Raw genomic sequence first — 14,102 nt, forward strand, 5'->3', positions numbered from 1 at the left:
GCATCCACCGAAACCTCAAGAAGCAAAACACAATCCCTACAGGAGCCGCTGCAAGCTAGATCTCGACAAACCCTTAGGGAGAGTGCACGCACTCCCCCAAAAGCTCGGGGGCTACTGTCGGGTACCATAAAATGGGGTACCCCAAGCATACACCAAAAGGGTCACTTAAATCCCATCAACAACAAAGCTAGAGGGTAAGCCATGGACTCATCACCAGCCCCGTTCGAGCCCACCACGCTCTTCGCCTCGCCTTAGGCCTCGCACGGGAGGTCTCGGCGCCCTGATGCAATCTCCGCCTCATGCGAGGCCTCTCACGGGAGGCCTCGGCAAGGAGCCCAATCTCCATCTCGCCCGAGGCCCCGTGCGTACAGCCTCGAATGAGACTGCTATCCTCCGTATCACTCGAGACTGGCTTGACAACAACCCGTCGCTCCCGCCTTGACTGGTCTTCTCAACAGCATGTCACGTCCCATTAATGTGTCAACCACTCTCGCAATCTTAGCTGGACGACGGCTCGACACCGCGGAGAGGCCGATGGGACAAGAAGTCGCATCAGCGCCATACCGGCTGAGACAGAGCATGGCAGGGATTATCGGCCACTGTATTCTGGCACTGTACCCACGATCAGTGCCTGCACTACACTGTGCCCCGTAACTCCCGCCCCAAAGACAACGCAGCATGGGAAATCTGGCCTAGGTCATCATCGCCCCTAAACCAGCGTACCAGATCGACCGCCCCCTTCGAGCCTCGGCACTCTACACTAGGGTCTCGGCTATCTCAGGATTCACGTCTGCCGAGACCCCCCACCACGGTTCGGCCTCGGCACCAACCGAGCCTTGGCCTTGCGCGTAGTCAATCCACAGCGACCCGCACACTAACCACCGCGCCCGCTCCGAGGCAGCCTTGGAGCTCCCATGATGCACAGGATCGGATGTGACCAGCACGTCACCCCAGTGCTCTAAGGACGGACCACTCCAACGACCACACCGCCATAGGAACAAGCTACAGGGCTCATACTCGCCGCCTCTATTCGCACGATGCCATATAGTTAGCACATGTACTACCCCTGTCCTCCCTTCAACTATAAAAGGAAAGGACTTGGGCCATTTTAGGGGGGAAGCAGTCATGAAGAACAACACCCTGTAACACGCACACTTCCCTACTGCCTGAGAGCAACATCTCAAGCAGCCCACATCACTCTCCGCCGAGACCTAGGATTAGCTCCCTCTCTTACCTAGCTTATAACCCCCTACTACAAGCACTTCGATGCAAGAAATACAAGATCAATCTCTCAGACTAGACATAGGGCACCAATTGCCTGAACCAGTATAAGCCTTGTGTCTCTTTGCATCACCATCCGAGATTGGGAACACGCAGTACAAATTTACTAGTTGGTTGAGGATCCCCCGGTCCAAAACACCAACACCCCTTGAACTGGCTCAATCATTGTGAGCAGTTTTTCAGGGGCCAGTGCACACTGGCCTCTGACCGCATCTGGTTGGCTTCCTACCATCTCAAGGGGCGGCTCAGACATGGTACTATGCCCTCAAGCAAGACGAGGGCATGCCTCCTTGGGATCGCTTCGTGGAGTTGTGCTGTCTCCGCTTCGGGACGCCTGTCTGTGGTACAAGATTGGCCGAGCTAGGGTGGCTACCCTTCCACTCCACCGTCCAGGAGTTCTCTGACCGCTTCCAGGTGGTGTTGTGCCATGCACGCAACATATCCACAAAGCAGAAGGCCAAACTCTACGTTGGCGGCCTTCCGGAGCACATTCAGGTGGACGTGGAGATGTGGGATCCACCCGACCTTCACACCGCCATGTATTTTGCCTGAGCATTCGAGCATCGCGTGGTGGCCATGCCTCCAGCGCCTCTATAGTGGGGCGCACGACCACCTCAGCGGCCTAGCTTTCCCCCACGCGCACCAGGCGCAGGTGCTCCTCCAGCTGGTGCTCTTGTGCCCCCGGTGGAGGGACCAGCAGTGGCAAATAGGGCGCCCTGGTGCGCCAGTTCCACCGCCTAACATCGGCCGAGAAACTGGAGCGGCATCGATAAGGGCTTTGCTTCAACTATGATGAACCCTACGTCCGTGGCCACATGTGCCCACGGCTCTTCTACCTCGAGTCGAACGGCTACATTGACGAGGGGCTGGGGGATGTCACGGCGATGGATGACGTCGCCAACCCCGAGGCTCTAGATGCCAAGGAGCCTGCGGCCGCTAATGCTCTTATGGTCTCTCTACATGCACTTGTAGGGATCTGCACGGACAATATGATGCTCCTTCCAGTGATGGTTAAAGGGGAGCGGCTGTTGGCGCTACTCGACACTGGCTCCACGTACAACTTCCTCCATGGCGCGACGCTACGCCACCTAGGGCTTGCCCCGACGGGCGGTCAGTAGCTCTGTGTCACTGTGGCCAATGGCGATCGACTACCTTCTGAGGGCATTGCTCGCCATGTGCCCATCCACATTGGCTCGGAGTCCTTTTCCATCACGTGCGTCGGTTTGGACTTGGGCTGTTTTGACTTCATCCTCGGCGTCAACTACCTACGGACCTTGGGTCCCATCTTGTGGGACTTCGAGGCCATGACATTGTCCTTCTAGCATGAGGGTAGACACATCCTTTAGCAGGGCATGCGTACCATCGACGCGGTGGTCCCACAGCAGCACCTTGCTACACTCTCCACCGATGCCCAGCAGCCGCTGATGGACTTGCTGCTGCTGCAGCAGAGCGCCGTCTTCGACGAGCCCATGGGGCTCCCACCGGTGTGCCCGTATGACCACCGCATTCATTTGCTGCTCGGCACCGCTCCCATCGCCGTGCGCCTATACCGCTACCCCTAGCTGCAGAAGGACGAGCTAGAACGATAGTGTGCGGCCATGCTCGCCCAGGGCATCATTCGGCCGAGCACCTCTCCATTCTCCGCACCCGTCTTGCTGGTACGGAAGGCGGACAAGTCTTGGTACTTCTACATCGACTACCGCACCCTCAACGCCAAGACTTCCAAGGACAAGTTCCCGATTTTGATGGTGGATGAACTGCTTGACGAGCTCCATGGCGCTCGCTTCTTCACCAAGCTCGATCTACACTCCAGGTATCATCAGGTGCGGATGCATCCCGACGACATCACCAAGACCGCCTTCCGCATGCATCACGGCCACTATGAGTTCCTAGTGATGCCGTTTGGGCTCTCCAACGCTCCAGCCACCTTCCAGGCCTTGATGAATGATGTGCTCCGACCCTACCTATGGAGGTTCATGCTAGTATTTTTTTGATGATATCTTGATCTATAGCTCATCATGGGTTGTGCATCTGTAGCACATCAACATCGTCCTCAAGGCACTATAGGCACATCATCTTCACCTAAAGCGCTCCAAGTGCTCATTTGGGGCGAAATCGGTGGCCTATCTGGGCCATGTGATCTCCGAGGGCGTCGTCGCCATGGACACCGACAAGGTCACCGTCATTGCTGCATGGCCGACTCCACGCTCCGCTCAGGGTCTCCACGGCTTCTTGGGTCTCGTGGGCTACTATCGAAAGTTCATCTGGGACTTCGGCCTCATCGCAGCACCGCTCACACGTCTCTTACGGCGAGACGCATTTACATGGGACGACGATGCAGCAGCAGCAGCATTCGAGGCGCTCAAGAGCGCCTTGACCATAGGACCCATTCTCTAGATGCTGGACTTTGCCATGACCTTTGTCGTGGACTGCGATGCGCTAGGTGTGGGGTTCGGTGCTGTCCTCCATCAGGACGTGGGACCCCTCACCTACTTCAGCAAGCCCTTTGCTGCCAGCATTTGAAGCTTGCATCGTATGAGCGGGAGCTGATCAGCCTAGTGCAGGCAGTGCACCATTGGCGCCCATACTTGTGGGGGCGGTATTTTCTGGTTCGTACTGACCACTATAGCCTCAAATTTTTGCTTAATCAGTGCCTGTCCACCGTTTCGCAACACCAATGGATCAGCAAGCTTTTCGGCTTCGACTTCTCTGTGGAGTACCACCCAGGGCGTCTGAACACCATGGCGGACGCTCTATCTCGCCGGGATGCAGAGGAGGGGGCTCCGACCACCATGGAGGGGTGACTGTGGCCGTCCACGCCCTGTCCGGGCCGACCTTCGCCCTCCTAGATGACATTAGGCGGGCAACAGCGACTGTGCCCGATGGCCAGTAGCTCCTCCAGCAGCTATAGGCCGGTGAGCTCTCAGAGCCGTGGCACCTTAACGACGGCCTCCTTCTCCATGGGTCCCGCATCTTTATACCAGACCATGGGGACCTACGCCACCATGTGCTCCTCCTGGTGCACTCAACTAGCCATGAGGGAGTACAAAAGACCCTCCACCGCCTCCACGCCGATTTCTACATTCCACGGGATCGCGTGTTGGTTCAAGATTGGGTGCGTTCTTGCACCACCTGCCAGAAGAACAAGACAGAGATGTTGCAACCGGTGGGGCTGCTGCAGCCCCTCAAGGTGTCGTCCCAAGTATGGGCCAACATCTTGATGGACTTCATTAAGGGGCTGCCCAAGGTCGGTGGCAAGTCCATGATTCTAACCGTGGTGGATCGCTTCTCCAAGTACGCTCACTTCATCACGCTCAGCCACCCCTACACCGCCACGACTGTCGCCCGTGCCTTCTTCGACGGCATTGTCTGCCTTCATGGGTTCCTGCTGTCCATTGTCAATGACTGGGACCCCGTGTTTACCGGGCATGTATGGCAGGATCTCTTCCGGATGGCGGGCGTTAAACTCCGCATGAGCATGACCTTCCACCCGCAGACGGATGGACAATCTAAGGTGGTCAACAAGGTCATCGTCATGTACTTGCGCTATGTGATGGGCGGCCACCCGCGTGCATGGGTGGACTGGCTCTCGTGGGTGGAGTATTGCTATAATACCTCCTTCCACACTGCCCTGCGTGCCACTCCCTTCGAGGTCATGTACGGTCGGCCTCCTCCGCCAATGTTGCCCAACACACTAGGGACGGCACGTACGGAAGCTGCTGATGCTCTTCTATGTTCCTGGGTTGAGGTCCTGGCAGAGGTTCGCCAACATATTTTGCAGGCCCAGCAGTTGTCCAAGAGGTATTATGATGCAGTGCATCGTGAGGTTGAGTTCCAAGTGGGTGATTGGGTTTGGCTGTGGTTGCTGCACCTCACAACGCAATCCCTCAAGCCGGGCACTAAGGGGAAGCTCGGTCCCCACTACGCAGGGCAGTTCCACGTCCTGGAACGCATCGGCCGGGTGGCATACCATTTGCAGCTGCCGGAGGGTGCTCGTTTACATGATGTTTTCCACGTGGAATTGCTCAAGCACCACCAAGGGGACCCTCTAGCAGCGATGGGCGTCCTTGAGCCGACCCTAGATGGTCGACTACTGCCAGCTCCTGCCCAGGCGCTCTGGGCTCAGCAACGCCAGGGAGCTTGGCAAGTACTCATCTAGTGGCGCGGCTTCTCCGAGGAGGATGCAACATGGGAGTCCGTCGATGAGTTCTGCACCCTCTACCCTGACTTCCAGCTCGAGGACGAGCTGTTTACGGAGGCGGGGAGAGATGTTATGACCGGCATCCAATATACAAGGCGTAGGCCCATTAGTGGCTAGGGGTTGCCGGCCAGGGGGGCCCAAAAGTCCATAGTTATTTTATTTAGTCCTATTATTAGATAGAAGTATAAATACTTGTAAAGACTTTGAGATTGGATTAAGCAGAAACATAATTGTTTCCGGCTTCCTGAAGGGAGTCGGGATTACCAAACCCTAGCCACCTCCTGTTGTTGTTGCCTGCCTCCTCCTCCTCCTTCACACGCGCGACCACGGCCCCTCGGCGTTGTTCGTCGCGCTTCAAGCCTCGTCCTCCGATCTCCCACAACTACAATCTTCGATCCGTCAGGGGGAGTCCTGTTGTACCCATCAAATGCATAACCATTTTATTGAATACAATGATAAGGATACAAAACTTGTATATGAAAAATAATCAGGTATGATGCAAGAATCAGACAGTAGTGTTCATGGCAATCGGTAGCATGTCGCCTGTAGTCAGAATTCAGAAAATCATGAGATACAACAAGTTACATCAATTTGTTACGAAATTGTGAGTTTGCTATGAAACCATCACTTCTAAGTGGATAGTACCTGGCACACTTGAATTGTGTATCTTTCCATTGATACTTGAGAAGGGCAGCTGCTCTACCGTCTGGGAAAATGGCAGTAACTTTCTGCAAATAGCAAGTCGAATCAAAAATTGACAAATACATAAAATCATAGGAGGCCAAGAGCCACAACTTTGCAAAGTAGTAACATCGTCCCCGCCCGCGTACGTCGACGCCTGGACCGTCACACAAACGCAGCAGAGAATAATCGACCAGCCAACTCAATCAAATGACAGCCCCGTTCGGCTTGCTAAATCTTGGCTGAAATTGGCTAAAAACACTATTTTGACTAAAATGTTGTGAGAGAAAAATATTGTTCCCCTCAAAAAAGGTAAACATATGTGTTGAAGTATATCACTTTTACTATAACTTCCATGCTACCAATTGGAAATTGATTATGCAAAAATCAATGTAAGACCTAGGTCAACATGGCTACTTAATTAACTTCTCTAAATTTAGTTTGTCATGTCCTCGACTGATTTCAAACTAGGTCTGACTTTTCAACCTCTCGCTTAAATATCCCAACATCATAATTAGACAACAATACCAAGTCTACAAAGGTCTCTTTTGCTTTTAAATTTAATTTCAATTTTAAAATAATTTTAAAGCATTTGGTTTCTAAAGAAACTTTAGATTTCACTTAAACACGTATGCTAGTAAATTACATGAAAAAATACCACCATTTCTAACCATGAATTTTTATATTTTTTCTGATCTTGAGGCCATTTTGTGGCTAAACAGCTTAAAAACTCAAATGTAACATTATGGAAAAAAAAATTAATTTCAAAGTACAAGAGTTGTAAGCCAGATTCAAATAAAAGGGATCATGCTAAACAAAAGAGCTAAAAGAATAAAAACCACCCAATGTGTCAGCTATGTCTAGTCACGCCATTTAGAGCAAGTATAATAGCAGGTTGTAAGCCGACTAAATGCTGAGGTGGAGGAGAGAGGGGAGGAGAGAGAGGAGAAACGGGCTGTAAGGTTACAGCCGGCTTGGGCACAAGAACCAAGAAAGTCTGTGAGAAAGACAAGTGTACCATGTATTAACTGTAAAAAGTTATCCACTATATGAATGGGCTGAGAGAAGACTTACAGCCAGCAAGCCGGCTATATTATTAGTCTTGCTCTTATAGTAGCATGACTCAGCTAACCAGTGACGCCATCTACGATCGCCGGACTGTCATGCCATGTCTGCGACGTGTATAGAAATTATTTGCAACACATGCTAGCATGTTTAATTAGTCACGCTACGGCCCCTTGCATGACCTAGAAGGCTAGTTTCTGAATTTTTGTTTTGGGAATACTCTTTATAATACTACTTTAGCATTTTTGTTTATTATAAATATCAAATGAAAAAGTTCGCTCAAACCACTCTCCGCGCCGCTTCACTACTTCTACTGGCAGTCGTAGGGGTTCGGCAATGGAGCCACTCGCCCTCCACCTCCTGCTCCCGTCGCGCACCGGGCGCCCTCCGCTACCCGCCGCCGCCGTGCCGTTACCAAATTCCAGGAGGCCGCTAAGCGGCACCTGGCTGCAGGCGCCAGCCCAGCTCCGGCTGTCGTCGGTGTCCGCCGTGGCGGCCGAGGACGCGCCGTCCGCGTCGGCGCCCGGTGAGGAGGAGGGCGCGTTCGACTGGCTGGACCAGTGGTACCCGTTCGCCCCCGTGTGCGACCTCGACCCCGGCGCGCCGCACGGCAAGACGGTGCTGGGGCTCAGCGTCGTGGCCTGGTACGACTGTGGCGCCGGCGAGTGGCGCGTCTTCCAGGACGCCTGCCCGCACCGCCTCGCGCCGCTCTCCTAGGGCCGCATCGACGGCAAGGGACGGCTCCAGTGCGCGTACCACGGATGGTGCTTCGACGGCGCCGGCGCGTTCCCGCCGTGCACGAGAGCAGCAGGGCGTGCGTGGCGTCCTACCCCTGCGTGGTGCAGAACAAGATCCTGTGGTTCTACCCGAGGACGGAGGCCGAGCACAGGGACGTGCTGCGGCGGAAGCGGCCGCCGTACATCAAGGAGATCGACGACCCGTCCTTCGTCACCGCCTACGGTATCAGAGACCTCTGCTATGGGTAAACAAACAACAAATCTTATGAGTATAGAACCTGATGGACAAATGCTTCCTGCATGACATTGCAAATTCACAGTACATGGCAGGTACGATATCTGCTTGGCAGAGAACCTGATGGATCCTTCTCATGTCCCATATGCACACAAGGGCCTGATCCGCCAACTGTGCAAAGCTGAAGATCCCAGGAGATACGTCCCTGATCTCTCATCATCTTTGGCAATGCAAACTACCCTGAATTTTCAGGAAAAGGAGGTTCATTTTCCAGTCTTAGAACGAACGAAGAACATTGAGTGCCGCTGAGTGGTAGCGCTGCGTTTCTTCACAGTCGAGCACGACCGAGAAGGCGGCGGCCCGATCAAGCTGAAGATAGAGGAGGCGAGCATAGACGGGTTCCTGGCGTCCATGGAACGCGGCCACTGGAAGTTCATGGCGCCCTGCACGCTCAGGGACTAGCCAGCAGGTACGCACCGCACCCGCTCTGCCATCGTCGATGCAATGCAGGTGGAGAAGCTGCAAGGAACCCAACAGAACGCCGTTGTTTTGTTCCGTTGGCTCTGCAGCCAAAGCCGGGCAAGAAGAAGGCGCCTCGGTTCATGCTCGTCGTCTTCTGCATCCCGGTGGGTCCTGGCCGGAGCAGGCTCATCTGGGCGTTCCCGAGGAACTTCGGGGTGTGGCTGGACATGGTCGTGCCACGGTGGGTCTACCACATCGGCCAGAACCGTGTGCTGGGATGCCTACATACTCCATGTCGAGGTAGCTGAAATAAAGCTAGCGAAATGTCTGAACGTCCTATGCAACACTCGCTGCGTGTCAGTGTCAGCTCTAACATGTTGGAGTTGCAGGAGCGCAAGTTTGCCGCGATGGGCCACGAGAACTGGCAGAGCAGGTGCTACGTGCCGGCGTCGTCGCCTTCAGGAGCTGGTTCAGGAAGCACAGCAAGAACCAGGTCGGCTGGGCGACCCCACAGCCCGGCTGGCTGCCGCCGACGGCCACCAAGGACAGGCTCATGGATAGGTACTGGTCGCACGTGGCGCAGTGCGCGAGCTGCGGCGCGGCGCTCAGGGCCATGAGGGCGGCCGAGGCCGCCTTGCAGGTCGCGTCGGTCGCCGCCGTCGATCGGCTTCCTCGCCGTGGCCAGGGAGTCGGCGCTGCTCGCGTCGTCGCCTGCCCGGAGAGCCGTGCTCGTGTCTGCCGCCGTGCTGTGCTTCGCCGCGTCGCGCTGGCTCGCGAGCTTCATCCAGAGGAACTTCTTCTTCCAGGATTAAGATGAGCAACGGGCCGGCACGGCACGGCACGGCCCGAGCCCGGGCCAGGCACGGCCCGATCGGGCTCGGGCCCTTTTGGCCCGCCGGGCCACCGGGCCGTGCCTGAACAGTCCACCGTGCCTGTCGGACGGCCCAGGCACGGTCCGTGGGCCGAATATCGGGCCGTGCTAGCCCGTTGAGCCCGCGGCCCACTGGTCCATCGGGCCGGCCCATAGCCCGTTACACAGTAAACACCATATTTAACAGCACAATCACAGGTTCACATATTCATATTTAACGATCACAGAAACACCGGATGACAAAATATTTGAGCTTTTTATGCAATGCCCCCTCATTAAAAACCATTCTAGGTAAAACTCACACCTCGTGAGATAAAACCCTAGAAAGGAAAATAGTACGACCAGCTCAATAAATTAAAACGGGCCTCCACCGGGCCGGCCGTTGTAAAACGGGCCGTGCCGTGCCGCCCGGCGGGCCGAGGCCTTTACTCGCATGCTTACAAGTGACGTGACGTCACGCGTTCTGGAGGACGGGGATCCTGCGGTTTTGTTGCTGGAGCTTGTGGCCTTCGAGACTCTGACTTTGACACAGATCGTCCTTTTTTCCTTTTGCACAAAATGAGAGAGCCTTTTTGGACCGTTAACGAGCTGGGTTCGGTTTTGACCTTTTTGGGGCCGTTAATAGGCTGTGTGGTGTTTTGTTCTCTCGGGCCTTTTGGGCCTTGGAATTTGTCTACTTCGATAAAAATCGTCTCTCTCGCACATGAGTTCTTTTTGTTTTTGCTCAAAAAAAAAAACATGAGTTCTTTTGTTTCCCTTTCCTTTCCTTTTTCTTCTCTACCTATAAATAGAATGCATGGAAGAGTTTTTTTTACTTTTTCTTCTACCTAAATAGCATGCATGTAAGAGCCTTTTGTTTTCCTTTCCTTTCCTTTTCTTTTTCTTCTACCTAAATAGCATGTAAAATCCGGGTGAAGATATTCTTTCCTACACCCCAATTTCAATTCGTCAACTTATGTTGAATTTAAACTTGACTTGTACTATGTCAATTTTATGTTTATGTACAAAGGCAGAACAAAAAAAGAAGGGGGAGAGATTCCCCACCTGATATATGTCAATTATTACTCCAATTTTGATGCAATTTATAGGTAGAAATGACGTAACTAAAAATCTAGGTGTGGGGAAGGAATATTTTGCTCAATTCTTACCACGTCTTTTGTCTAGTGTAGAATTCCTCTAAAACACTCATTTCTTCTTCCTACAACGTGCTTACAAGATACAGACATAGAAGGGGCCCTTTCTTTTGAAACAAGAAGGGACCTTTTTCACCCGGGCATGATACATCAAAGTTGTTTTTGCAATTCCAGTTTTTATTGTGACCTATTTGTCGGCAATCTGTGCTGTTTTGTGCTAGGTGTTTGAATAAGGTCATCTTGTGTCTAGCTGACTCTGGTTGTGGGAAAAATTAGAATGCAAGCGGACCTGTCAGTCAACTCGCAAATAGACTTAATTTTACATGAAAATTCATAAAAATTAAGTCTAGATAGGCTCGCTTGCATTCCTAGGCAAAATCACAATTATCGTGGAATTTTGTGCTGTGTGCATCATTTTTTTTTTGAAAGGCCATATGTGTGCTGTGTGCATTATTGGCTGCGATTTTTTTTCTACCATTTCCGTGGGGCAGGTGCAGGTGATTGTGAACTGCTGAATCGCCTTATCCAACTGCTACGTGCTACCGGCCCACAGGAGCCCCGTCCCCGTCCCCGCGACGCCACGACTCCCGCCAAACCACAGCCACGAGTTTGCCCCGGGTTTCCACCGCGCTCGCCGCCGGCCGTCGCCGTGCGATGGACCCCCTCTCCCTCCTGCAGCTCCCTCGCGCATCGCGCCCGCCGCTCCCGCTGGCCGCGGCCACCGCGCCATTGAGCTCCAGGAGGCTAAACGTAAGCGGCGGCGCGCGCCCCGTGCCGAGGCGGCTGCAACGCCGCGCCGCGCGGCTGTCCGTGTCCGCCGTGGCGACCGAGACGCCGCGGACCGAGCAGGAGGAGCCGTCGCCGTCCGGGAAGGAGCGGTTCGACTGGCTGGACCAGTGGTACCCATTCGCCCCCGTGTGCGACCTCGACCCGCGCGCGCCGCACGGCAAGACGGTGCTGGGGCTCAGCGTCGTGGCCTGGTACGACCGCGGCGCCGGCGAGTGGCGCGTGTTCGACGACGCCTGCCCGCACCGCCTCGCGCCGCTCTCCGAGGGCCGGATCGACGACAAGGGCCGCCTCCAGTGCGTCTACCACGGCTGGTGCTTTGACGGCGCCGGCGCCTGCAAGTTCATCCCCCAGGCACCCGCCCTCGGCCCGCCGGTGCACACGAACCCCAAGGCTTGCGTGGCGTCGTACCCCTGCGTGGTGCAGAGCAACATCCTGTGGTTCTACCCGAGGGCCGACCCCGAGTACAAGGACGTGCTGCAGAGGAAGCGGCCGCCGCTCATCCCTGAGATCGACGACCCGGAGTTCGTCACCGTCTATGGCATCAGAGACCTCCCTTACGGGTAAAGGATCCATTTTTTTTTCCTGAGTTTTGATCCCAGGATCTACCCAGCTGCATGCCTGCATTGCACATTTGAACATTTGCAGTTCAGTCATAGTTTGTGGCACGGTTGCATTGCAGGTATGACATTTTGATTGAGAACCTTCTGGATCCTGCCCATGTCCCGTATGCACACAAGGGGATCATACGTGGCATCCGCAAGAAGGAAGATCCTGGAAGATATGTCCCTGATCTAACACGAGTATCTTCTCTTATGTTTAGCATTGCTAATGAAGTTGTTCTGCCAGTCCATACAATTCGTTGGGCTTACTCAGTTGCTGACAATGCTTGTTGCTTGGCATGCTGCATAGCTGATAGGAGTTGTTTATTTTTCTTCACAGTTGAGTATGATAAAGAGGGTGGCGGTCCAGCCAAGATGAAGATCGAGCAGGCAAACATACAAGGGTTTGTGTCGCCGCAGGAGCGGGGCTACTTCCAGTTCATCGCGCCCTGCACGTCGTTGGCCGCACCGTTTCCACAAGAGGTGTGAATCCCCTCCCTCTTTGTCAATGCAAGTGATACCGGAAGGAATTCGTCGAACAATCTTAACATACCAGCACTGTTCACTGTTCTTGCCTCTTGGTGGTCGGTCAGAACAAGAAGAAGAAGGTGCCTCGGGTCATGCTGGTGTTCTTCTGCATTCCGGTCGGTCCTGGCAGGAGCAGGGTGATCTGGGCGTTCCCGAGGAACATTGGGGTCTGGCTCCACCACATCACACCACGGTGGCTGTACCACGTCGGCCAGAATCTTGTATTGGATTCAGACATTTTCCTCCTCCACGTTGAGGTACATAACTCAAGTTCTGTCAGTGTCAGGCACAACAAACATCCAGATTATACTCTACTCGATCTATCTCATACTCAAAGCTTAGTGATTCAGGCTTTTGTAACTCTTGTCTGCTGAATTCCTTTTGTTAGGAGCGTAAATTTGCCGCAGCAGGGCTCGATAACTGGCAGAAAGCTTGCTATGTGCCAACGTCGGCGGACAGCATGGTGGTCGCCTTCAGGAACTGGTTCAGAAAATTCTCCAAGAATCAGATCGGCTGGGCAACCCCACAAATCGATCAGCTGCCACCAACACCTACCAAGGATCAGCTCATGGAGAGGTAAACAAGCTAGTAATCTTCACACTGGCCTGAAACATCATACGGTCGCCAAGGAATTGAACTGTGATGCCCATGACAGGTACTGGTCACACGTGGCGCAGTGCACAAGCTGCAGCGCCGCGCTGAAGGCCATGAAGGCGCTCGAGGTTGCCCTGCAGGTCGCCTCGGTCGCCATCGTCGGGTTTCTTGCCGTCACCAAGGGAACGCTGGTCACCTCGACTGTTCAGAGGGCCGCCGTCGTGTCGGCGGCCGTGCTATGCTTCGCTGCGTCCCGCTGGCTTGCCAACTTCATCCAGAAGAACTTCTACTTCCAAGATTACATCCACGCCTACAAGTGATGAAGTTCAGGAATACCTGTGGTTTTTGTTGCTAGGAGATTGTTGTTTTTACTGTAAATGCAAATTAGAAACGTTAGGAAGCCCACAAGTTTTTTGATACGGTAGCAACTGTATATAATAAATAAGTTATCTTCATTGTAAAGTGTGTTCTTGCAGTGTCGGCTGGCGATAGGACCTGATATTCTGCTGCGAAGTACTGAATATGAATTCATATGTAAGATAGTAATCAACAGTCAAAACTTCGTATTTAGCCCTTGTTTAGTTTCACCTTAACTTTCAAAAAGTTGCTACAGTACCTGTCACATCGAATGTTTGCGGTCCGTGCATGGAGCATTAAATGTAGACGAAAAGAAAAACTAATTGCACAGTTTGGTGGGAAATTACGAGACGAACGTTTTGAGCCTAATTAGTCTATGTTTAAACACTATTTACCAAATAAAAACGAACGTGCTACAGTAGCCACAAAATACAAATTCCTACAACTAAACACAGCATTATTTGCATGATGAAATCCAGACAATCAAACCCCATGGGTTGTTCGGCATAACAGTAAGCCATACAAGGGAATATATATATATATATATATATATATATATATATATATAT

General features: G+C 53.3%; 1 protein-coding gene and 1 pseudogene across 1 annotated transcript; both read left to right on the forward strand.

Annotated features, from left to right (window-relative positions):
* Positions 1–7,564: 7,564 nt before the first annotated feature.
* Positions 7,565–9,474, forward strand: LOC136537860 (protochlorophyllide-dependent translocon component 52, chloroplastic-like; annotated as a pseudogene).
* Positions 9,475–11,175: 1,701 nt separating this feature from the next.
* LOC136537861 (protochlorophyllide-dependent translocon component 52, chloroplastic-like) lies at positions 11,176–13,757 on the forward strand. The gene is made up of 6 exons (XM_066529836.1): positions 11,176–12,015; positions 12,135–12,233; positions 12,393–12,537; positions 12,648–12,839; positions 12,971–13,158; positions 13,238–13,757. Exons 1-6 carry the CDS (start codon positions 11,321–11,323, stop codon positions 13,494–13,496), a joined length of 1,578 nt encoding a protein of 525 aa, XP_066385933.1. The 5' UTR covers positions 11,176–11,320; the 3' UTR covers positions 13,497–13,757.
* Positions 13,758–14,102: the final 345 nt, after the last annotated feature.

Source organism: Miscanthus floridulus, chromosome 2, assembly GCF_019320115.1.
Source record: "Miscanthus floridulus cultivar M001 chromosome 2, ASM1932011v1, whole genome shotgun sequence".
NCBI lineage: Eukaryota > Viridiplantae > Streptophyta > Magnoliopsida > Poales > Poaceae > Miscanthus > Miscanthus floridulus.

Coding starts and splice junctions, on each gene's coding strand:
- LOC136537861 (XM_066529836.1), top strand. CDS start 11,321: ATGGACCCCCTCTCCCTCCTGCAGCTCCCTCGCGCATCGCGCCCGCCG. Junction 12,538..12,647: donor CCGCACCGTTTCCACAAGAG/GTGTGAATCCCC, acceptor GTGGTCGGTCAG/AACAAGAAGAAGAAGGTGCC. Junction 13,159..13,237: donor AAGGATCAGCTCATGGAGAG/GTAAACAAGCTA, acceptor TGCCCATGACAG/GTACTGGTCACACGTGGCGC.